Source organism: Catharus ustulatus, chromosome 18 (genome assembly GCF_009819885.2).
Source record: "Catharus ustulatus isolate bCatUst1 chromosome 18, bCatUst1.pri.v2, whole genome shotgun sequence".
Lineage (NCBI taxonomy): Eukaryota > Metazoa > Chordata > Aves > Passeriformes > Turdidae > Catharus > Catharus ustulatus.
In genome coordinates, this window is record NC_046238.1 from 7259358 (window position 1) to 7282091 (window position 22734).

Consider the following 22734-nt stretch of genomic DNA (forward strand, 5'->3'; position numbering starts at 1 on the left):
ATTTTCCTGATACCTTTTTGTTACTTGTGTAAGGTACTTTTACAGTCTCTGTTGAGCTGGTGCTGTGCAGTGCCACTGGATGGTTACAAAGATTAAGGGTGATTCCCTTTTTAAAATTTCTAAACAGGACAGATTTAAAAAGAAAAACGGAGGAGATTGTTCAGCTATTTTCAGTGTTAAAAGGAGTTGGAGAGGTCACTGTGTAAATCAGTGTTTATTTTCACTGGTGTTCCAGAATTGCAGTCCTCTATGATATCTATTCAGGACATCAGATCCTCAGGTTGAGGTAAATTAATGTTGATTTCCTGAGGTCAGTAGGCCTGTACACATTATAATAAACTGATATCTGGTTTAATAGTTGTTGCAGTTAGGTAGAAGGTAAATATAACTGTCCTACTTTCTCATGTTGGAAGGAGATTGAGGTCTACAAATAAAAACAAAGATGAATGAAAAACCCACAATTTTATTAGCTTGTCAAATAATCTAATGTGTTTAGTTTGTGACTTGCATGAAAGGAATGCTGTTTTCTTTCTAGTGGCAACAACAACTGTTACTTGCAGGAAGGAAGTGATAAAATTACAGTGGGGATGGACACCTTCTTATATGTACTAATAGTAGTGCATAGTTTGAGGAGGCTGCAAGGGCATAAGATTATAGCTATGACTGTAAAAATAGAGGTGAGGCCATGCCTCACCTAGATAAGAGGACCACATGGAGTGAAGTAGTTTGTCTGAAATAGTCGTGGCACTGATAAAAGCTGTGTGTTTGTCACAGCCTCAGAGGTGTGATTTTCTCCTCTGTGTTGGGGACCTCCTGTTTTTCTATCTTCCCACAGAAAAGTACAGTGGCAGCTTCAAAACAGGCATTGTAGCTGCATATGGGAAAGGAAAATTGAAAAAAACAGCAACCCTGGAGCTACTGTTCCATTTCAAAGAGCAAGGTTTTCTTGTGTTCCTGTAGGTCATTGCAGGCATTGAAGTGTGTCCAGGATGGGGGTAGGATGCAGAGCTGTCTTTCTCTCTATTTCTGTTGTTTCAAATAATGCCACTGACTCCAGCTTAAGTAGTACCTGGAGCTGTTTCCTAGTAATTCATTGCTAAAAGGACCCACAAAAAATGCTAAAAACCCAGCTGTTGAGAAAAGTGATTGTGAAATGTCAAAACACAGCCTGGGTTAGCCCTGACTGTCAGAAGTGGAGCTGAGACTTCACTGGGGTTGTTACTGCCTCTGAAATGGTTTTGTTTTGACTTCTCCTTGTTGTGATAAAAAGGCATGGATATAACAGCTCTTAGATACTAATCTGAGGCCAGCTTTTACAAGTTTTTTACATCACTTTGGTCTTCAACTTACATTTTGTTTTGGTAGGGACTGTGAAAATGAAAACTGTGTCACTGGGGTTTAGGAGCATCAATTAATTGCCCTGGAGTTAATTGTCATTGACACAATCATTTCTAATAGGTATTGTCATAGTGCTTTCATAGCTCATGCTGTTATATGTGAGAGTCTTACAGAGAAAATTAAGTTTTCTGGTGCCTCTGTGCAGTGGCAGAATTCTGACCTTGCTGCTCAGAGGAGGGTGGTGAAGAAATCTCCCTGGCATGGGAGATGCAGCCACATGGCTGCTGGGCATCCTACTTGCATACATGACGTGGGGTAGGAGGTGTTTAGCCCAAAAGCTGCAGTTTTGTGCCTCTGTCTGTTCCCTTACAGATTTAAAGAAATTCAAAATACAAGTAACAAATCCCCCCCAAAACAAAAAAGCCCCACATGAATCTGGCCTTGCATTCAGTGTGCAGGTGGTACTTGTCCTTGTAGAGGAGCAGCAGTTCCTGTGATGGGAATCCTCACATCTCTTTTCAGTGCTATCCAGTGTGTGAAGTTGAGATGGTCACACTGTGCTTGGGTGGGGTAGGTTTGTGCTCAGCTTTTCTTTTTACTCTGAGCAACAGCCTTTTATGCTCTACATTGCTGTGCTTGCTCCAGGCTCCTTTAAGGGACGATTTAGAACATGTTTTTGTTGTGTCTAGAACTAAAGGCTCTGCTGGACAGAGTCAGCCACAATCTCCAGCATATCTGTCTTGCAAAGAAAGTGGCAGCATAAGATATTTCCTCTGACAGAGTAAATAGCACAGGTCATTTTTTTTAAGAGCCAGAGAGACCAGAGATGTTTTTCAAATGTATTCTTTCTTTGCTGGATAGCTTATGTGAGGATTAGTTGACCTAATACCATTTAGTATGCATTTTTGGATTCTTAAAAGGAAATTGTCACTTATTTTTGCTAAATTGTGTGAATTTCTAGCTTGCTGGAGAGTGATGCCTCTGAAATTCTTCCTCTTGAAATGCAGCTCAGCAAAGGCTGTGAACATGAATGCTCCTGGATGCTGCTGTTCTTTTTTTCTGTTCCTTCCCCTGTTGTTTCAAACCCATAATTTATAGAGGTTATTCTTTTCAATAGTGTATTAAGTAAACAACCTTAATCTAGATGCATTGACAGTTTTGCTTTGCTTCTCCCTCATCTTTGAAAATGCCTGTAGCAGTGAAGCAAGAAGAAGTCATAATAGAATTTAATATTTGACATATTTTAAATAGAGAACATCTGCCTTTTTAAAATGAGGTATCTCTGAGTAATTTTCCCCTACCTGTTATTCTTTAGTGTTATACTAAGTCCCTATATAACATTCCTTGCACAAAAGATGTAGCAGATAGCGCTTCATTTCAACTTTATAATATCTCTGGAAGCCAAATACCTATCAAGCTAAAACAGTGAAAGTCACCTTGGGGAGAGACTTCCACTTCTTGCTGCTGGCTGGAGCACTGCCAGATGTTAAAGGGAGCTTGTTGTAAGTAGCTCAAGAGAACTCAGTAAAGCAAATTAGATGTGTGTGTGTTTGTATAAATGTTCTCTTTTTTTCTTCAGGCACCTTTTATTTTTATCTTTGAAATGCCAAAAGATTGGAGAGATTTAGGTCATTGCTACTCATTGAAATTGATGTTTTATCATAGCAAACTGTGAAATCAATCTGTATACAAAGTTGTTTAATTTGTAGCCCATCCATTTTCTCTGAGCTTTCCAATACTCAGCAAGTCCAACTAGTTCCCAACAGTGATGAGCTGCTGTTCCCATTTCCTAACACCTGTGATGAGAAAGTGCTTGTGACCAAAATTCTGGGTTTTGCTCGTGCCAGGTACCCCAAGAGGCAGTTCTTCCAAACTTTAGAGGAAGTTCAAAGGAAATAGAGCAGGAATGGATTTCAGCTGAAGTTGAGGACCCTTTCAAAATGTGACATACTTGGTTTAAAATTGAAGGGGAGGGATTTCAGCTGTTGTTTTGAAACCTACAGGGTGAGTTCTTCCACAGCATTTAATGGAAAGGTAATAGCTTCAAGCTGCGTGGGCTGATAAATTTTTACAGTCCATAGTTCAAAAATAAACTCACAGAAATATCAGGATGCTTAGATCCCCCTGCATTCCTTCTCATCTGATTCTTGGTTTATGACAGTTTCAACAAGATTGTTATCCCTGTCAGCTTTTATAATGAACTTAAAAAAAAAAAAAAAAAAGAAAGAGGCAAAAAAAAAAAACAACCTCAAAAACAAAATGGAAGGCAAAATTACAGAAAAGATGACTGCATTTGACCATGATAGCCCGGTTCCACAGAGGTCTTTGTGCTGTCTTTGGTCTTCTGTGACTAAGCACTGTGAGGCACCTCCTTCTACCATATGCACATGCATCCAGTAAATCTCATTGTTGGATAATTTCATGTTTGTTCTCCCAGTCCTTCTAGATAAATAGGAGAATAAGAGACAGAAAAATACAGAAGCTGCTTCAAATGTGTTAATATTTCCTTTATGCTCTGTTGTCAACTGTCTTTCCAGAAACAGAATTAGTGAAATTGTTATCATGGGGCCTGTAAGGGAATTATTTGCTAAAATAATTTTTTGTGGGGTGAACAATGGTAAGGTCAGTAAACCTCAAGTATCCTTAGATTTTGGGGTGATGGAGAGCAGCAGTGAAAGCACTAATTTGAAGTATCGCAGAATTTTGGCTACAGAGAGCCTGAAGTAGTAAGTAAATTGGATTTTTTATACTATAGCTGAAATCTTGGTATCTGCACAGGGAATAAAGTGTTAAAAATCCATTGTACAAATCCTCTTCATGGGGTGGTACTCTGAAGTTTTCCTCTGGTAGTCCCAAGATTGGGGCATTTTAACAATTGAGCATCTTTGATTTGTTATTGACCTGAAAAAGCTTTTTTAGACAGGTTTTCTTTAGGGATGGAAAGTAAACTGAGGAAGTCAAATTATACTCCAAGTAACTTGTAACTCTAGCTTTTTTATTAGAGCACATCTGTAGTGAGGAATTGATAAATAATAATAAATCTTTTTTGAGATTGGGTGCATTGAAGGATCAGGTGTCTCTTGGGGCTCCCATTTGGAATAGCTTCATTCTCTCTGGCCAATGCATCAGTATTAAGGAAACCACAAAAATGTTGGGAGAGAAGATTACTGTGCTGTCAGCTGCTCAAGATTGCCTGTGTTCTTTTAAGAAATACAAATGAAACATTCCCTTGAGCAGGATTTCCTGAAACAAACGTATTCGGTTTGTTGGTTGGGTTTCTTCTTTCGCTTGGAAACCTTTCATTAAATGGACCTTCATCTGTGTGCTGGCTAATTGCTGCCAAAAAGCTTCTCTTTATTGTCCTGTCAGCAGCAAAATCTTTTTATCACATGATAAATCTTCTAGCTCAGTGCCTGTGCCTGGCAAATGAGGCATGAGTGCAAATACTCCTTCTCTCTCAAAATACAAATACTCCTTCTCTCTCAAAATACGACTGTTTGGTTGCCCCAGTATAACACCTTTAGCATTACTGAATGCTTTTATACTATGAGAAATGCATACTTTAGTGCTTGAGTGAAATGTTCCTTTTCATGTGTCTGACAAGGGGATTTTGATTGTCCTGGTACTTTGTGTTTACTGCTGGGTGCAGCATTCAGAGAATAGTAAGAGGTGAAGCTGTGCTAATGCTGTAAACTTGTTCTTACATGTGCAGTGCTGCCTGATGCTGAGTGTGGCTTTTTGACGAGCCACAGCCATTGAAAGCTGTCTGTGCTAGTCTAAAACACAGGGAAATAAGGCAAAATAGGAATAAATTGCAAATTAGTGCCTTGAATTCTATGTTGGTAATTTAAACTGAAGCCCCAAATCTCTGTAAACACACTGTAGAGTGTCAGAGCATGATGAAAAACTCAGGGTATCTGGTAGGTCAGGCATTGTCTAGGAGGTGATTTTCAGTGATCTGAAATTCTGCTTTGTGTTTTTTATGTACATGTAGCAACTGTTGGAGAATTGTCCTGGCTGTAACATTTCTGTGTTTGTTGCCTCATTTTGTTTGCCAATAACATGGAGCAAGTCTCTGATGAAGGTAGACCTGATCCTGCAGGTCGAAGTTTATTCCTCCTTTTTGTGCTGTTGATGCAACCAGATGAGATGCATTGGGTGCTTCTTATTGTCTGATCTTAACAGCTTTAGGAAAAATGGCACGTGGCAGACTGTGCAAGCACAGCAGCTCGTGTCTGAAGAGCAGAGCTTGAGCTTAGATTGGTATAGGGCTGAAAGAAGGAGCTTTGTGAGGTTATGCAAGGGCACTTCTTGGCATTTAGAAAGCCCCTTCCTTGTTCCTTTCTGAGCATAAGTATCCATTTCTGATTCATCAAATTGCTGATGCCTTTCTTAATTCCAGTTATTCCCATTACTGGTTCCCAAATTCAAGAACACAAAGCTGCAGCACTTTGCATCCAGTTTTGTCATGGCTTTGCAAAATTCCCATATTTCAGGCCTGAGAAATGTCTCTTTTTCTGCTCTTAGAAGATTGCTTATGAATATGGTACTTTGAATAAAAGTATTGTTTCCCACTTCAGTAGGAGAACACTAAGCTGTGTTGCTTTGTGTGCATCCACGTCACAAAGAGCTACTGTAAACTCCGCCAGCCTTTTTTCTCTTCTCACTGCTGAGTTTATAAAAGCTGCGACAGTGGTCATGCTGATAACTGAGCAGAAAGGAGAAATATTGTGCACAGGTAACAAACAAAAACCCCTGGTGGATAGTATGTCATGAAATAGATGTTGAGTTTCTAGTTTACTTTCTTCCAGTTATTAAAATGCTTTGAGAAAGGGAGAAAAGATTGAGAGACATGGAGGGGATAGCATCTTTCCTGATGTTACTTGCTGAGAAAATCCCTTTGTATTGAAAAGAAAAATTTTTTCCTCTCTGGATCAAATTAGATACAGAGGTCATGTTGGTACCTGGCTATGCTGTATTTGCTATCATGTTGCTGTTAATTACACCGCTGATGGAGAGGCATTTGAGCTGCTTTCAATCTTGTAGGATTTCATTACTTCATTATGTTGAAGTATCATTTGCTGTCACAGATGTGTCTAGGAAAAGAAATGCTGTTTGGGTGAATCTTTTCTGTTTGGGGTTTCTGTGTGAAAACATCTGGCTAGAGGGCAATGTCTGGAGCCACTTCAAGAGATGTACTGTAATTATTTTGCTTTGGAGCAGCTTGGCTAATCTGTTGCCAATCTAAATGTTTAAATCGGAAGCTATAGGTCAAAATATTTATTTGGCCTTCAGACCACTGAGCAGTCCAGGAATACATGTTATGGTTAACATTTTCCTTGAATGTAGCATTTCATTCTGAGACTCACAAGAAGAAAAGTGTCATTTGCTGATGCTTATTTATATCTGTAGTAGCTTAGAAACCCCAAATGCCTTTTACCAATTTTGTATTCTTCCCCTGGTGTGTATAATGCTGTCGGGTGGGTTGATTCTCCCTGTCATCTTTGTGGATGTGTGTTTTGTTGTTTGGTTGGGCTGAAAAGTCAGCACTTAGTAGGGATAGGGTAACTTTATATAGGTTCAAGTAATTTTATTGGGGTCAGGGCTACCAAGGATAAACTGGCATCTGCTGGACTTTTTATTCTTCCCAGAAGAGCTTTTGCTGATTGCTCTGGAACAGTACAGAAGTTGCTGGAGCCCAGATACCAACCCAAACAGAAGGCCCTTTGCTAGTTTGTAAATATAGTGGCTTTTGTCCAGCACTGTCTTACACACATTACCAGATCTCTGCCACAAAGGCAGATGGTTCTTGCAAAGTTTTAAGGACTTTTTGTTCTTGCCCTTCAGCAAGAAACCCTGAATACAAGAGCTCTCTGGGCATTTATTTTTTTCAGTTCTTGCGAATTCTGTTTTGAAATGTGAGTTACAGAAGTAAAAATGTAGTTGCATACAGATTTTTCTTCAGTGTTTTAAACAAGCTTGTCTAGGATGTTTAGATAGCTGCAGTTGCAAAAACAATGTGGTGTTAGTGTTCATTATTACAAATTTGTTAGTTACCAAAATAATAATAGCTACCTGTTGGGCTTGTGTGGTGGTTGGATGTAATATCTTAAAAGAGAAAGCAGGCATGTTGTCCAGAATCCTGAAGCCCAAATCTTCTCTGTTAGAGATCATGGTTTCCTAAATACTACTGCCAAATTTGAGCTCTATCAAATTGCACAGAGGTGCAAACTTGATCCAGATCAGGCAGAAGCACATAACTCTATTTTTGTTAAACTAGAGAATGTGATGTGGTATTTATGCTGTAGCTGTGGGAGGATAGGCTGTGATTCCATAACATAGTAAAGCCTTGTGTAGGACAGATGTCTCCTGGAAGCATTTTGGGGGGATTGTAACTGGTATAATGCCTTTGTGCTGCTTCCATGCACTGTCACATGGCTGCAGTGGTCTTGACTTGATAGTAAGAGCCCAGAGTGCTTTTTTCAAAGTACTTTTCCAAAAGCCAATAAGTGAGCTATACCAGTGTTACAGGCATGGCACAGTCATTTGCTTTGTGGTGCTCTCTCCCTGTTTTACTCCTCCACGTCCCCATGTGTCTCACCACGTTATGCAGCAGGGAGAACATTAACACATGCTCTCTGCTTGCTGCCAGGTCACCAAGATGGTGAAGACGGTCACCACGAGGACGGTGCGGCAGGTGCCGCTGGGGCCGGACGGGCTGCCCGCCATGGACAGCTCCTCTCCCATGGGCAGCTACACGGACTCCATCGACAGGAGGTACCTGAAGAACGGGGAGCGCTTCATCACCCCCCAGGCCTCCTCCACCCTGACCCGATCCTACAACAGCTACAACGACTCGTACCCCGAGAGCCACGAGGGCCAGTACCGCCCCTACATCGGCCACGACGGCTACGGGGACCTCTCGGACAACTACGGCAGCTTGTCCCGGGGCGTCGGCTACCGGCCCCGCTACGCCTACGTGCCGGGGGGCACCTACCGGCCCGACGATGGCAGCTTCACCCTGCCCAGCAGGAGGGAGAACTATGGCCCTGTTGCCCAGCCTCAGGTGCCCGTGGGCAGCAGCGTGGACTTGAACCGCTCCCAGCCCGAGCGCTTCCAGCCAGAGCCCTATGGGCTGGAGGATGACAACCGCAGCCTCGGAGTAGATGATGAAGGCTATGAACTGGATCCTGATTACTCCACTGTGAACAGGAGGACGTCAGCAGGTGTGCCAGAGAGAGGAAGACCTCACAAAGGAAGGTAAAACCCGTTTTTTTTTCACAGTGCTGTTCTGCTGCTTTTGCTGATTTGATCATGTACATTCAAACTCTGATCTGGTGTGTTCTGGAGTTATTTGACAGAAAAACAACCCATAAATGACTGTAAAACACACATGAAGTATGGAAGAGAAGGGAGGGGTGGGGCCTGAGGACCCTTTCAGTGATTCTGGGCTGCTTAGTTTGGGTTGAATTTAGAAAGAAAGATGACCTTATACAAGAAGGCCAAGTTACTTTTTTTTCCCTCTTCCTAAAAAGAGCTGTGAATGCATTCTGTTGTCCCAGAGCCAGCCCACACTATCAAGGTGAAAAGGGGGATTTGTGATCTCTGAGATTCCTGACAGGTCTGGTTGTGTGCAGGTGTGCCAAACAAAAGCTTTGAACAGCTGGCTGGGGTTGCAGATGAGCTGCTCCCTGGTGGTGAAGGGGTGCCAAGCTGTCTTGTGAGGTGTGACAGCCTCAGCCCAGATCCTGTGCTAACCACACACCCTCAACTGTCTGACCAGGTTGTGCTGAGCCTCATAGATGTGAAGGACTAGATTTTTTTTGTCCTGTTCCTGTAGAAGGGGAGAAAACAGAATCTGTGTTGCATTTAAAGTGACCAGTTACAAATTACTTTTGGTTCAACCTAGTTTCTAAGGGACATTTTCTGGTATTAGTTGTTTATGCTGTGTTCACGGCTATCTGCTCTTGCATTTGAGAAAAGTACAGCAACCCACATGCATGGAAAAAGAATCCTGTTACTCAGCTGAAAGTCATCTTGTACAGGCCTGAAACTTGTAATACTTCGTTTTTGAAGGAGTGTACAGATTTTACATGTGCCTGCTTGAAGTCATATCCTCGTGATTCATGTTTTGATATGGATTTAGATCTCATTCTTTCCTTTTTAATTTAGAATAGTTTCCAGAGCTGTAAAGAGTCTGGATCCACTTGCCTCTGTGTGTAGACAGGCTTTAGACTTAGTATTTGTGACCTCAGGCTTTGCTGCATGAGCAGCAGTTGGTGGGGTTTGTATTGGCCTTTTTGTTCTGCCAGAGTCCTCCTTCTTGGCAATGCTATGTCATTTGTGGTTTTAGGGCTCTATTTTTCTTCCCTGTTCTGGAAGTTCATTCCAAAGCTAGACAGAATCAAACACTTCCAAATCGTCACCAATACTTGTGAGAGAAAAAAGAACAAAGAAGACCCAGTGAAAAGTTACCAAGGCATATCTCCCAGAACACCTTTGAAGTCCATTGTGACATCTTTGATTTTGCAGGCTTACCCAGCAGTGAAATCACAACCTTGTTTTGTGGGGCTGAAGGAAATACCTGCACCCAGTGGGTGCCAGAATCCTCATCATTCTATCAGACTTGGATCATTGCTTCTGTGAACTAAGCAAGTTTACAGTTCTTGCCAAAAAAAGAAGTCAGGCATCAATGCTTTTAATTTTTTATTAACGTTTTTCAAACTGCATGCAAAATGAATAATTAAATGTATTCTTAGAACCTACTCATTTGCATTTTAAAATTTGGTGGTTTTATTAAACATCCCTTTGATTTATTGTTCCTTGCAGTTTGGATAGGACCAACTCATAATTTTTCTTCTACACTTCTTTTGTTGTGAGGGTTTTTTTCCTTGTTTAATGTGATCAAGAGGCTTTGACAAATAATTAGCCTGACTGTGGCAGCAAACTTTAGCTTTTGAGAACATAAGATTGTATGAGAGCCTCTTCATAAGCAGTTACTTTTTAACATTTCAAAGAAATACTTGAACAATTCGATAAACCTGCATTTCAGATATGCTACTGATCTGCAAGAAAATAAAGACTACAAGTAGTGCCTTGTGCTAGATGAGGTAATTGCTAATTTATTATTCCTATCTAGTTTTTTTTAAATTTATTTCTGTGAAAATGATTAAATTAATGTGATTAATTGATGTCACTTTTGATTTCAAAAAGTTTGTATGTGTAAGGCAGGTTTAACAACAACTCTATTGGATACTGTTCTGTGTTGCACCAACTTCCAGCTTGGGCATTTTGTGTTCTGAGCAGAATTCCTCCACTGACTCACTGAGCTATTCTCTTGTGTTCTTCCCAGTCAGTACTACTGCATTAGGTAGTAGTTTAAAGGCAAAATAAGAGTTCTGACTGTCAGTTCCTGTTCTGAGAAGGTTTGAGTGGAGATTTCTTGTCAGAATCTGTGCTAGTGAGTCTGACTCCCTGTGATGAGGAGGCAGCCCAGCCATGTCTGGAGGGGGTCCTAGGCAAGGGAATTGCAAGTACAGATTGTTCTTTCCAACTCTTGCCTGCTCCATTTGATCACAGAGATAAACACCTATTTGTGCTTTTCTTCTGTCATCACCAGTCTCATTTTAAGCTACTTATATTTCATTTTAAATTGAGGAAAAATGTGCCTCACAAATATCTCCAAATCCAGATAAATGCACAAAGGCAAATATTCCCTCTGTTGGCTTGTCATTGCTTGTGGCTGGGCTTTCTTGTTTTCCTTCCCACTGAATCTCCCCTCATGTAAGATACATCACTTTCTGCAAGAGTACCTGGCACTTCTTCCCCTCACCTTATGCTCTGGCTCGGTGTAAGTCAGATTGCATAATAAATTGGGGCTAGAGAAAAGCATTTAGGGGGGTCTAATATTGGATTAATGTTACTCAAGTTTACTTGTGAAGGCACTTACATGTCTTTGAGTTGGTGCCCTTTTTTCCTTCATTTGTCAGGTTACCTTTATTACACTAGGTGTTTTATTATAGTTTTTAAAAACATCTAATTTTACTGTGTGCTGGATGTTTTGTATACAGTCCTTTTTGAAAGAGAAGCAGGAAGTACTGAATACTTTTATTCACAAAGACATTCCTACTGCTATTTGACTGTTTCTTAATCATTAAATTGAAATCAACACTGACAAGCCAGGAAAAAAAAGGCAAGTCAGTTCATCTTACCGATCTAAATAACTTCTGTTTAGCTTTTTCTTGCCTTGGTGGTGATTTCTTCCCAGAGTGGATCACTGCAGTCTGCACTTGTATGAGCATTCATGGGACCTCTTTTTTCCCTAGGAGGTCTAGAGTAGCTATTGCCAGTGTTACTATGCCAGAGTAGACCGGGTATAAATTTTTAATGTTGACTAAATCAAAAACAAAATGGTTTTCTATTGTTAAATTGTCTATGCCAGAAGCATGATTTAAGATACTGAGACTGTATTTGGTGGTCACTTCACAGTCCAAATTAGCATTACTAGGAAATGAACCACATTTTAGATTAAATACCTTTACCAGTGGGTCTGTCTTGCTTCTGTTGTGTGTAGACAGTGGGAGTACTGATAACACTGTGCATGTCAGTCTCATTCTTCCTCTGCTGCTTCTTTCCACTTGTAATTGTAGATAAACTTCCAGTATTTGTGGCTTAGGTTCACTCTTTCCAAATATATATGGACAACATTGGGATGCTGTCTAGTTTGGGGCAGGAGTTTATTGACATGCCTGGGCAGAACAGGGTGAGGCAAGCAGTGCGGTCAGTTTGAAAAATGTTTGGGCTTTTTCTGAGCCTCTTCCTTAGTGGGAATTCAGTTTGATATTATTTTGGTAGCAGAGGGTGATGAATGGCTGAGTTTGAGGTGTCAGGAGGCAACCTGAGTCAGCTCATCCATTGGCAGCTCTTAGGTGTTTGCAGGTAAGGGATTTTGGTGTTTGAACCATCTGGCCCATAACTCAGACTTCTCTCAGCAGAGGATTCACTCCAGTTTTGAACCCCCTTGTGTATCCTATCAGGGAACAGAGGCTGGCAAAAGTGGAACCTCACTCTGCAAAGTCTTTACGTCTCCTCTTCAATGTTTGGCACGAAGCTTCCTACTGAAATCCCAAGTGTTTCTGGTCTTTTATCCAAAGCAGACACCAGCTGCAAACTGCAATGAATGTAACATTTGTAGAAGTTTTTGAGGATTAAATGTTTAAGTCCTTCACCTGTTTACTCAAATGTGCCTATGTTGAAGCCATAAGGAAGATGATAAATCCACAAGCTCCCTCCCAGTTTTTAACTATGCTAGAATGTGTTTTGATCAATTCCCTGAGACAGGTGATTGGTGAGACCCATGGCATCTTAAAAACTCGGCCGCCTTGCTGCAGACAGACGGAAGGCAAGATGCTTGCAGTCAGCAACTCTGGCATAGCACCAGAGCTCTTCAGTCGTGAGAGTAAAGAGCTCTTGGTCTCCTGAGAGCAGTATCTGCTGAAGCTCTTGTTAGTCCTGTTCTGTATCAAGTGGCTTTTCCTTCCCAGCTTAGCTGCTCCAATGATGTGGAAGTTAAAAATCATATTTGGCCCATGCCAATCTGATTCAGAAAGAGGATTTCTTTACTCACCCTGTGTGTAAATATGTTGGTGACCAGGGTGTGTTTAATGCCCTGATAGACACTTTTTGACTTTCTCATTCTGCCAGTCTGGTCTTTCAGCCCTCTGTTAAAGGAGAGGCAGTGAGGCTTGTGGCACTTCTGCCTTGCTCTGCCTGAGCAGTTGTGCTGCTCCTTTGCAGATGACCTGTTTTGGTAAACTGCTTCCCTCTTTGGTTCTTTTAACCTTCCCCAGCCTTGATCACTGTATTTAGTCAGGTGAGTCTGAAGTGGTGTGACACTCTGATACTTGCCTTGGCTGAGCTTTCTTGTACAGCTCTTAGGTTCATACAGGATCTCAGAGTTTCTACATAATGATTTGGGGTCCTCAAGGGTCAGGTGTGCAGGTGTTCTCTGTGCTGCCAGGTGCAGTCATTGAGTTAGGTCACTGGTGTATTAGCAGTGGCTCTGGACACTGTTTCATCCTCAGAGGAATGTTGGATCTGACCTGTGTTTGCTTATTCCAGCAATTGCAGGTTTTTGTTTTCATCCTCTTCTCTACTGACACTTGAGAGATGCTGTCTTGTTTTTAAAGCAAGATTGGGATCTTCTTTTTTAATGATTAATTCTTGACTCCAGGTAATATCACTCATATTTAATAAGTGGTGATTGACAATTAAAAAGAAAATTAGTGTTGTTGATACAGACTTCAGTGGTACTCTTTTTGTCATGACAGTGTTAGAATTTAAAGTCCTAACTATGAAGTTTTCTTTTGCCAAATGTAATGAAACCAAGGAGCTTTGTGTGGCAAAGGGAAGAGGATACAACATGAGGAAGATAGGCTCATCTGTGTGATTCTCTTTGGAAGGCTGTGTGGAAATAAAGCAAACAAACTGCATCCCAAGACAGTAATTATCTTTGTGTACTTGCACTGATGAGGAGGAGAGAGAAACTTAATTGTTCAGGTATAATTGAGGTGGTGCACAGTTACCTTGTGGGCAGCTCACAGGACTGAGATGTTCTGAATTGAGAGTTACCAAGTCAAGCAAGGAACAGCTGTGCATTTATTAAAATTAATCTTCTGCTGCTTTTATGAAGTGAAAAAGAATTTAATATGAGGATGAGTTTGAGAAATGAGATTTTGTTGTAGTTTTAATGTTGGTTATCAAAATTTGCATTTGTAAAAACAGAATTTTGAGGAGTAGCTAAGGGGTTTTGTTATTCCTTCTGCTCTGTGTGCATTCACAGAAGTAAATTGTTTCAGTGTTGTTACTTTCTGCTTGGAGTGATGGAAACAGCTTTGTTCTGTAACAGAAAACACGACTGTCCAGATAGTGTAAATTACTGTGTAGAGCAACTGCTGAATTATACATATACAAATAACTGCATCAATAAAAGGATTTCTTCAGACTCATTCTGAGTTTTGGATGCATGCCCATTTTTATCCTTTCATTCAGTTTATGGTTTAGAACAGCAATTAAAGCAACGTGAAGTCAGGAGAGGCGCTTTTAACATTAAAAGCATTAATTGTACAAGACTGAGTTCGGTCTCCACCTCCGGTTGCTCTTCTCCCCAGAGCCCAGTTTAATTATCAGTCCCTTTGGGATGACAGCAAACTCCATTTTCTTCCTGACTTCTAATAGTCTATACTTCAGCATGACATCAGAAATGGTTCAATAACATCTCTCAGTGCTTCAGATGAAAGATTTTAAGAAACATTTTGCAGCAATTAAAACCACTTGCTTGACTGAGCAAACTGCAATACTGAGACAGTAACAGACCTGTCCAGGAAAAAACTGTAAAGCAGAAGGGCTGCTGCTGGTTTGAAACAATACATAGATAAGAGGATGCTTTATGGCAATATCAATAAAGAGTAGTGTTTAGAGTACACTTGTGTGAGCATCAACATGGAAATGTAGTGGAACTTGTCAGACTTGCTGAAATATGTCTGTGGTCTCTGCCCAGGCCTTGAATGCCTTTAATTAGAGTTTTGGTTTGTTGCAGAAGTAGCAGCATTAATGAAGATCAGTGTTTCCTACTAAATGTAATCCAGCTCTGTTGTAATTGCTTTGCTAAGTGACCAAAATGAAAGCAATCTGTTTGATGGCTTGCAGTTCCTGTCATCATTTCACTGAGAGCCAAACAAACACTGTGATGGAGTCTCATCACTGCTGAGAACTCAACTATGGTTAATTTTCAAGTTACTACAAATAAACTATTGGAAACTGTAAATATGCTGCCGCAGTGATGTTTGTGATATTAAAATGTTTGCTCATGGCTGAAATCTCCATACTGACTCAGAGTTACTAAGTGTTTAAATGTTGGTTTTTTCCTCTTTTTTCCCCTTTCTTTGTGTTGGGACCGTTGCTTCTCCCAGGGGCTACGATGACCCCATCGAGACGGAGATGGTTGAGGAGAGGATCCCGTACCTGCACGGCGGCTACGCGGCGCCGCTGGCCCAGCCCGAGCGCGGCAGCATGGCCAGCATTGACCGGCTGGGCAAGCGCTCGCCCTCCATCGACAGCATCCGCAAGGACCCGCGCTGGAGGGACCCCGACCTGCCCGAGGTCATCGCCATGCTCAGCCACCCCATCGACCCCGTCAAGTCCAACGCCGCCGCCTACCTGCAGCACCTGTGCTACGAGAACGACAAAATCAAAAAGGACGTCAGGCACCTCAAGGGCATCCCCATCCTGGTGGGGCTGCTGGATCACCCAAAGCCGGAGGTGCATCGCAAGGCCTGCGGGGCTCTCAGAAACATCTCCTACGGGAAGGATAACGAGAACAAAGTGGCCATAAAGAACTGTGATGGGATCCCTGCATTGATCAGGCTGTTGAGAAAAACAAACGACATGGAAGTCAGAGAGCTAATTACAGGTCAGTGTCTGTGATTTCATTAATGGATTAGTCTTTAGAACAGTCCTTTCAGCTTCAGGAACAAGAATTTCTGGAGATTAGAGCATTGAAGGAGAATTCAGATCACTGGCTGCAGCTGTTCTGTAGCTGCACCGTGTTTGTGGGATGGGAGCCTGAGACGTGCCTGTCAGGAGGGGATTGAGATGATCTCTGTGTGTGTGTGATGTACTTGGGATTCCCTGGCTGCTGAGGGATGGGTGCTACTCCTTGGGTGTCCCATGCAGTTGCGTGTGCTTGGGTTACTGAAGCTTAAATGAATTCCAGCACTCCTTTGACAGGTAATTTGCATTGCACGTGTCCTCAGCGTGTTGTAATCATGAGGTAAGATATACTGAGCTAAATCTTTCCTTGCTAACCTCTTTTAAAACAATCCTGCTGCCATGTCCCCACTTCCTCATATTTAGAGAACAGTCAGTCTCATCATGAGCACTTCCAGCCTGGTGCTGAGGACTCTGAAGCTGTATATAAAGTTGCAGCAATTCTGGGCTGGAAAACTGGGATTTTAGGGAGCATAGGGTCTGTTGTAAAGGTTGGGAAAGGGAGAATTACATTTCAGGTTACTGAGTTCATGCACACTTTGCAGAGAGTTTTCAAACACTTTACAGCTCCATTATTTAACCTGGTTTTATTTGAACTTAGTCTTGGACATCATCCAAAAAGAGCAATAAAGTATATGCCAAGTTTCAAAGTTCAGCCATTAAGTAGAAAAGGGTGGAAAAGTATGTCAGCTCCTAAAGTAAGGAGAAAGATATTGTTCTTCAGTCTCCCATAAATCATGAGGAGTGAAATGGATTTCCCTTTCTCCTCTCAGAAGCCGCAGGGGATATTTGGATGGAGACCAGAGCAGTTCCAATGAATTTCTGTGCCAGAACAGAATTTTTCAGAAAGCTTTGTGATGATGAAAATGGGTCCAGGGCTGAAACTGTTTAGCTGCATTATCAATGTTGGCTTGTGCAGGTAGACCCTATTGTAAACATTGATTAAGCTATTAGAGGTAAACATCATAATTCTGTAATTTCCTGAAAAATTATAGTGGCTCTCTTTAAGTCTTTACTGGTAATCATAATTCTCTGAGATGAACAGTGGCCTTGGGTGTTCCATCTGTTCTTCCACAGCCATTACAGGCTATTTAGCAAACTAGGTCTAAATATACAGTGTTGAAACTAGCAGGGATATTTTTCCAGCAAGCTGGCAAAGGAGAGCTGTCTGTTTTGTCAGAGAACCTCTGAGTAACACGTGCTGGTTGTGCTTTGAGAGCTGTCTGTGCTCTGCCTCAACATGGAAACTCTGCAGGTGGTATTTATATTCCATTTGTTGCAGTTATTTAATATGATGTCAGACTTTTTTTTTTTTAATAAAGACTATCTGTTTATCTACTGTTCTGGTTTAATCAAAACTCATTTCTGGAGTGCTGAGAAGCAATAAATTTATTTCCTTAGATTAAAGAAAGGAGAAGCCAGTCTATAATTTACTCTGAAGGAATATCATTATAGTGCTAAGTGGTAATCAGTCACTTCTGAGATGGCAAAAGCAAACTGGATATTTTTCCTTTTCACTGTAAGTGGCTATTGCTTTGATTTCCTGTTGATTAATTAGCTTTAGAGTTCAAATGCATTTTATTTGGCAGTAGTTTATGCCAATTAAATGTAGTGTTTTTATTCCACCTTAACTTTTGTTATTTAGAGCTCTTTATTTCCCCTTACTGAAAAACCCCAGGAATACTATGGGCATTAACCTAAACAGATGTCCAGTAACAGATGATGTGCATTTAATCTCCACCTAGCCAAGAATAATTTCATTCCCCTTCTAAAATGATACCACCGGATCCGGTGTGAGACATTCAAGCATCAGCACAGAAAAGAAGAATATTCCAGCAATGCCTCTGTGGCTGGTGCTGCTGTACTTGCAGCCGTGTTCAAAGCTCTAGCTGATAATGTGGAATTGTCCATTCGTAAAATGAGCTCCAAAAGTCAGCAGAGAGAAACAAGAGCCAGCTTGGAGTGCAAAGAGAGCATTCAGGCAGAGCTGCTACAAAAGGGCTGTGTTCTGCAGCCTCAGAAATTCAGATCACAAATCCAATGTTCTCCTGGTAGCAATCACAACTTCCTATCTGGGTGCTTCTCCCTAGTGATAATCCAAAGCCTACCTTTGCCATGAAAGTTTTTCAGCGTGTCTGGAGTGAAATGTCTGGGGACTTCATCAACAATGCTTTAGGAAAAAGAAAAAAAATAACAACAGCATACAGGGTTTGTGTGTTTATTTATTTTAACAGGCTCCAAATTCAGGTTTGGTATGACACATTGATTTTTCTACAGTTTAATCTTTCTTTAACTCAATACTGACTGCTTTTCAAAAGCTCAGCAGTAATCACCAGCTGGTCATCCCAGCTAAGGACAAATGGTAAAATAATCTTGCTTTGCAGAGAGATTCAAGTAATTTTAAGAAGTTTAAATAATTCAGTTGTCTGAATTCTAGAGCAGTTCTAGGACTGAAGCTTTGTTTCTCTGGCTGCCTGCAGGACAGGAGGTGCCTGGGTGCACACAGTAGGACAGCCTGTTTGGAGCAGGGTTTATGGCAGAAGAGACCATCATTCTCATCTAATGTGAGAGTCAGTCCTTACCTTTGGTACAGCTCCATGCCTTCTCCTTTGCTTGGTGATCTGATGCAGCAGACACAGCTGGGCTGGTCACTGCATTCATGGAGTGGGGAAAAAGCCACAGCAGTGAGTTAAAAACACCCAAGAGGTGAATGCAGCATCGAGGGAGAAATCAGGTGTGTGGCATCAGTGCTGAATGAGTGAGTCTGGCTGTGCTGGGAGTGTGTTCCCTTGAGCACTTCCCAGGATACACATTTGAGAACACAGGTTAGACAAGTTTTGACATTGAATTTTGGAAGCAGGCAGAGTGTACTGATACACCACTGCTGCCACATTAAGCCAGTCTGTAGATTTTTTCCTACAGATAGGTTGTAGCAGAATATGAAGAACTTCTTTGGATTGGTGCCATCTCTGTTTTACCAGGTGTTCTGGACATACCTGCAAATGGCACTAAACATGATGTCCTCGAGGTCAGAGATCTGTGAAGTGTACAAAAACTGCCTTCTAAACTCAAAGATGCATTCAGAAAATACCACAGAGCTCACTCCTCTATTTTTAAAGTGTTGAGTTACAAAATGTTTCCTAGCTACTGCACTGGGAAAAGCTTGATTTAAGTGTTAGAGTGTCCCCAAGTAAATCATGAGTAGAGTTGTGTTGAGAAGTACTCCATAAAATCCTTCCTTCATTTCTTGCTAGGCTTGTAGCTGTACTGCTGTACTCTTGGCGGATCATTTTCTTAAGAAAAAGAGAGAAATGGGGATTAAGCTGATAAGGAATTAAATCTGTTCTGATTGGGAAAGCTACAAAAGTTTTATCTTGAGTGATAAGGTTTTTGTGGAGGAAATGTTCCCATCAGATATGCAAGACCAAAATTCTATTACATTCTTTGAAAAGCAATCAGAAGTCAGTAGTTTTAATGAATAATTTTGTTCTTTGTGAGAACGTTGGAGTAATTTTGTTATTTAATGACATTGCACTGATTTTAAGTGGTTCAGGACGTGATTTTTCTGCTGCCAAATTGGTTATAATTGAAAAATGATTGACCTTCAAAATGCTCTGCAGATGAAATATTTTGATCTAATGCTCGAATAGCAACTTGCAGATAAATCAGCTACTCAGAACTCCCAGCTCCTGGGCACTGATGTGTGCTGAGGTCCTGTCAGCTGCTCAGACCTGGGCTCCTCTGTGAAGTACCCTGTTCTCTTCAACTTGTTGATCTCTTTCTCTTCCATTTTCTATTCCAAGGCTTCTCAGAGGAAGGTCCTTGTCTGTGGTGTGTTCTGTCACACACTATCTCATGTTGAGGTTCTCAGCTTGGCCACTACTAAAAGGAGCACAGCTCCAGTCTTTGGGACTTCGATAAAACAACTCTGTCAAACAAATGCCCCCCGGACCAACACACAACAAGAATTCCTCAGGGAATGCATTGCAGAGTGCTTATTTTTCCAAATGATAAACTATCTGATATGGACCACAAAAAAAGGAGTTAGATTCTAGTTTCTTCATGATGTTGGCTTTTTTTGAAACAGAAGCTTAATGTGCTTAATATGTTGAAAAAACAGGGCTGATGGTTGAAGTTAGAAATAAGTAAGTGCATTACTCATAGTATTTATGAATAAAATACAGATTGAGAGTGATCCTGTTCATCTTGTGAAGAGCAGTACTTCATCTTTCCCTAGTCCTAAAACTCATGCAGTTTGTGGTCAGAAGGGCCAAAGGCTTGTAGTGAAAGTGCTCGGAAAATTTAGATAACTTCATTCACCTTGTGGTACTGTGTTAGTGACATTTCTACTGAGTGCCATTGATTTGAATTGATTAGAGTTTTAAAAACTGTTTCCAGCTTGTTGAAACAACAGTGTGTTATGCTAATAGTAATAGGGAATGATAGTAAAGATGGACACCAAATTTGCAGCAATTTTTTCCCCTGTTTTTTTCTTGCACTACTAAATGCTACAGTTTGATCTGAATTTGTTCCCTTTAAGTTTGTGTCTGTCACTATCAGTGACTTTTCCATAGAATTTTTCACTAGAGCAGGAAGGATGCTGGGATATAGAGGTCTTTTTCATAATTTCAAAAAATAAAAATGTATTGTCAGTGTGTTTATTTTCTGTATCCTTTCCTGTGAAATATTTTCCCCGTGAAGTCAGTATTCCAACTGAAGTTTTTTCTCCGTCTTTGGAACCACAGGACTCCCTCATCTGTCTTTATCTTGTGCTGCATTTCTTTTAAGTGCTGTGCCTTTTCCCTTTACTAAATGCTGTTTGCAACAAAGGGATTGTTTTGGATTTCCTTTTGCAACCATCAAGGAGAATATTATAAATTAAGTGCTTTGACCTCTTGAATAATTTGAAGAGATTGCACTGATTTTTTTTTAAGAAGTAAGGCTGTCTTTTATTCTTCTTCAGTTTATTGTTTTGTATGAAGGATTTGAGAGATGGGAGGCAGATGAGAAATTGAAAGCTTGTAAAATGCTGGGGGAGTTTTTGTCAGAGAGGATGGTGGAAGGATGTTCTGTGTAACTCCAGTTCCCTTTGTCTGGTAGTCACTCACTGAGATTTACAGTGAAACTGTGTTTGCCCTAAATAGTTTGTTGCATAAATTGCAGCCAGCCCCTTAATAAAAATTCTGTGTATGTAGAGGAGCTGCTTCCATAGGGGCAGGTGGTTCTCTTGGTCAGGGTGGAGTTAGGGAATTAAAGCTGGTGGTAGATGGGCAGGTTAGTGCTGCAGTCCAGCTGGAACTCTATTGAATCCACAGTTGCATTAGTCTCTTGAAATAACCTGTGGTGAATGACAGTATAGGAAGAGTTTGGAGGTGATGATTTTATTTTACACACTGTGGTTAAAGGTGTTGAAGTCTAGACACAAATCTGAGTCTTGAAACAAGCAAAAGGTTTGAGCATTGGAAAACTTTTGTACAATCCTGTAATGTAGAGTTCTTGGAAATTTTCTAGGTATTTTTGACTTGTTACTTAGAGATCTGCCTTATTCTTCTGAAGCAGTAGGATTTGCCTTTGTAGTTCCACTCTAGAGGTAACATATTGTCACTGCTCCAGGAGAGGGGAAGAAGCAAACTCTCATTTCGGGTGCACGAGTAGTATGTGCGTGCAGGAAAGAGCTTTTCAAACTGAAGGGCTGTCAGATTTTAAAGCTTAGCTGTTCCCCATCTCATCAGTGTTTCCAGATGAAATATTTTGCAGTTTCAGAAGAACAGGATCCTTAGGATCTCTGTAGTGGGTTCCTTGGCTGATGTAATCTTTTCCACATCATGGGGTTTTGACCACTGCAAATGCCCCACCCTATGCTCCATTTCTGGTCCTGAGAGGGAGCCTCCAGAACCAGGGTACACTACCCCCACTGTTCTCAGTTTGAACCTAGATTTGCTCCAGAGATGATTATTCTGTGTCATTTCCAGGGATTCATCCATCTTGTTCAGTGCTGACTGTTCAGATTTAGAATTTGAATTTTCAAGTCCTGAGCCAGCCATGCATTCAGGGATTTAATTGTACTTACTATTTTTATATGAGTGAGTCTGACATACTTAAGGAATTGGTGTACAGTAGCTGAAGAAAGACAGTCTAGTAAAATATTTAAAATTAACAGGGTAGCTTATATATCCATTTTTTAGTCTTGTAACTATTGACTTGCATTTGGTTTTTGTATATTTTGTATATTTTTGTATGTTTTTTGAGACACTTTATGAGATGTAAGGCTTTCCTTGATAGCAAAATGGGGCCAATTAGCCCTTTCTGCTTAGTTTTTCTTTTTTTCTTATTCTTCAGCATATGTTGTTTTGCAGTCACAAATGTTGATTTGTTGTGGTAGGTACAAAGATAAGATTCATATTTTACCTGTACAGTCTTGTTTGAAAGCTAAAATAAGGCTGCAAAAATCTCATATAATGTCTATGAGTGGCAAGGGCAGTAGACCAGAAAGGTGTTGTTTTTGTATGATTTGAGAAAAAAGCTGCAAGAAAACATGATGATGTTCATTCTGTTGTCTGCCTCAGAGTTTCTTTATTAATTGTTATTCTATATCCAATCACTGCTAGGCTCCTGCAAGTCCCCGTATCAGGCTGTGCCACATGGTAATAGATCCAAAGCACTTTCCCAGTTACCTTTAAAGCTTGAAAATTGTAGATTTTAAAACTTGGGAAGATTGAGAGGGGCTGAAATAAAAGGTTTCACTTTTGTTGTTCTGTCATGTTTTTTAGTTGTATATACAATGAGTGGGGATTTACAGTTTGCACTGTAATCTGTGCAAGTTCATGCTCACAGTAACACAGGAGCTCA

The 22734-nt window shown here is 40.8% G+C and overlaps 1 protein-coding gene across 14 annotated transcripts in view; it reads left to right on the forward strand.

Annotated features, from left to right (window-relative positions):
* Positions 1 to 22734, forward strand: part of ARVCF (ARVCF delta catenin family member) — a 247023-nt gene that overhangs the window by 159526 nt on the left and 64763 nt on the right. For all 14 annotated transcript variants that reach the window (XM_033075443.2, XM_033075445.2, XM_033075442.1 and 11 more), the window contains 2 exons: positions 7991 to 8598; positions 15309 to 15808. In XM_033075443.2, the coding sequence (XP_032931334.1) occupies positions 7991 to 8598; positions 15309 to 15808 (1108 nt within the window). The remainder of the gene's footprint in view (positions 1 to 7990; positions 8599 to 15308; positions 15809 to 22734) is intronic.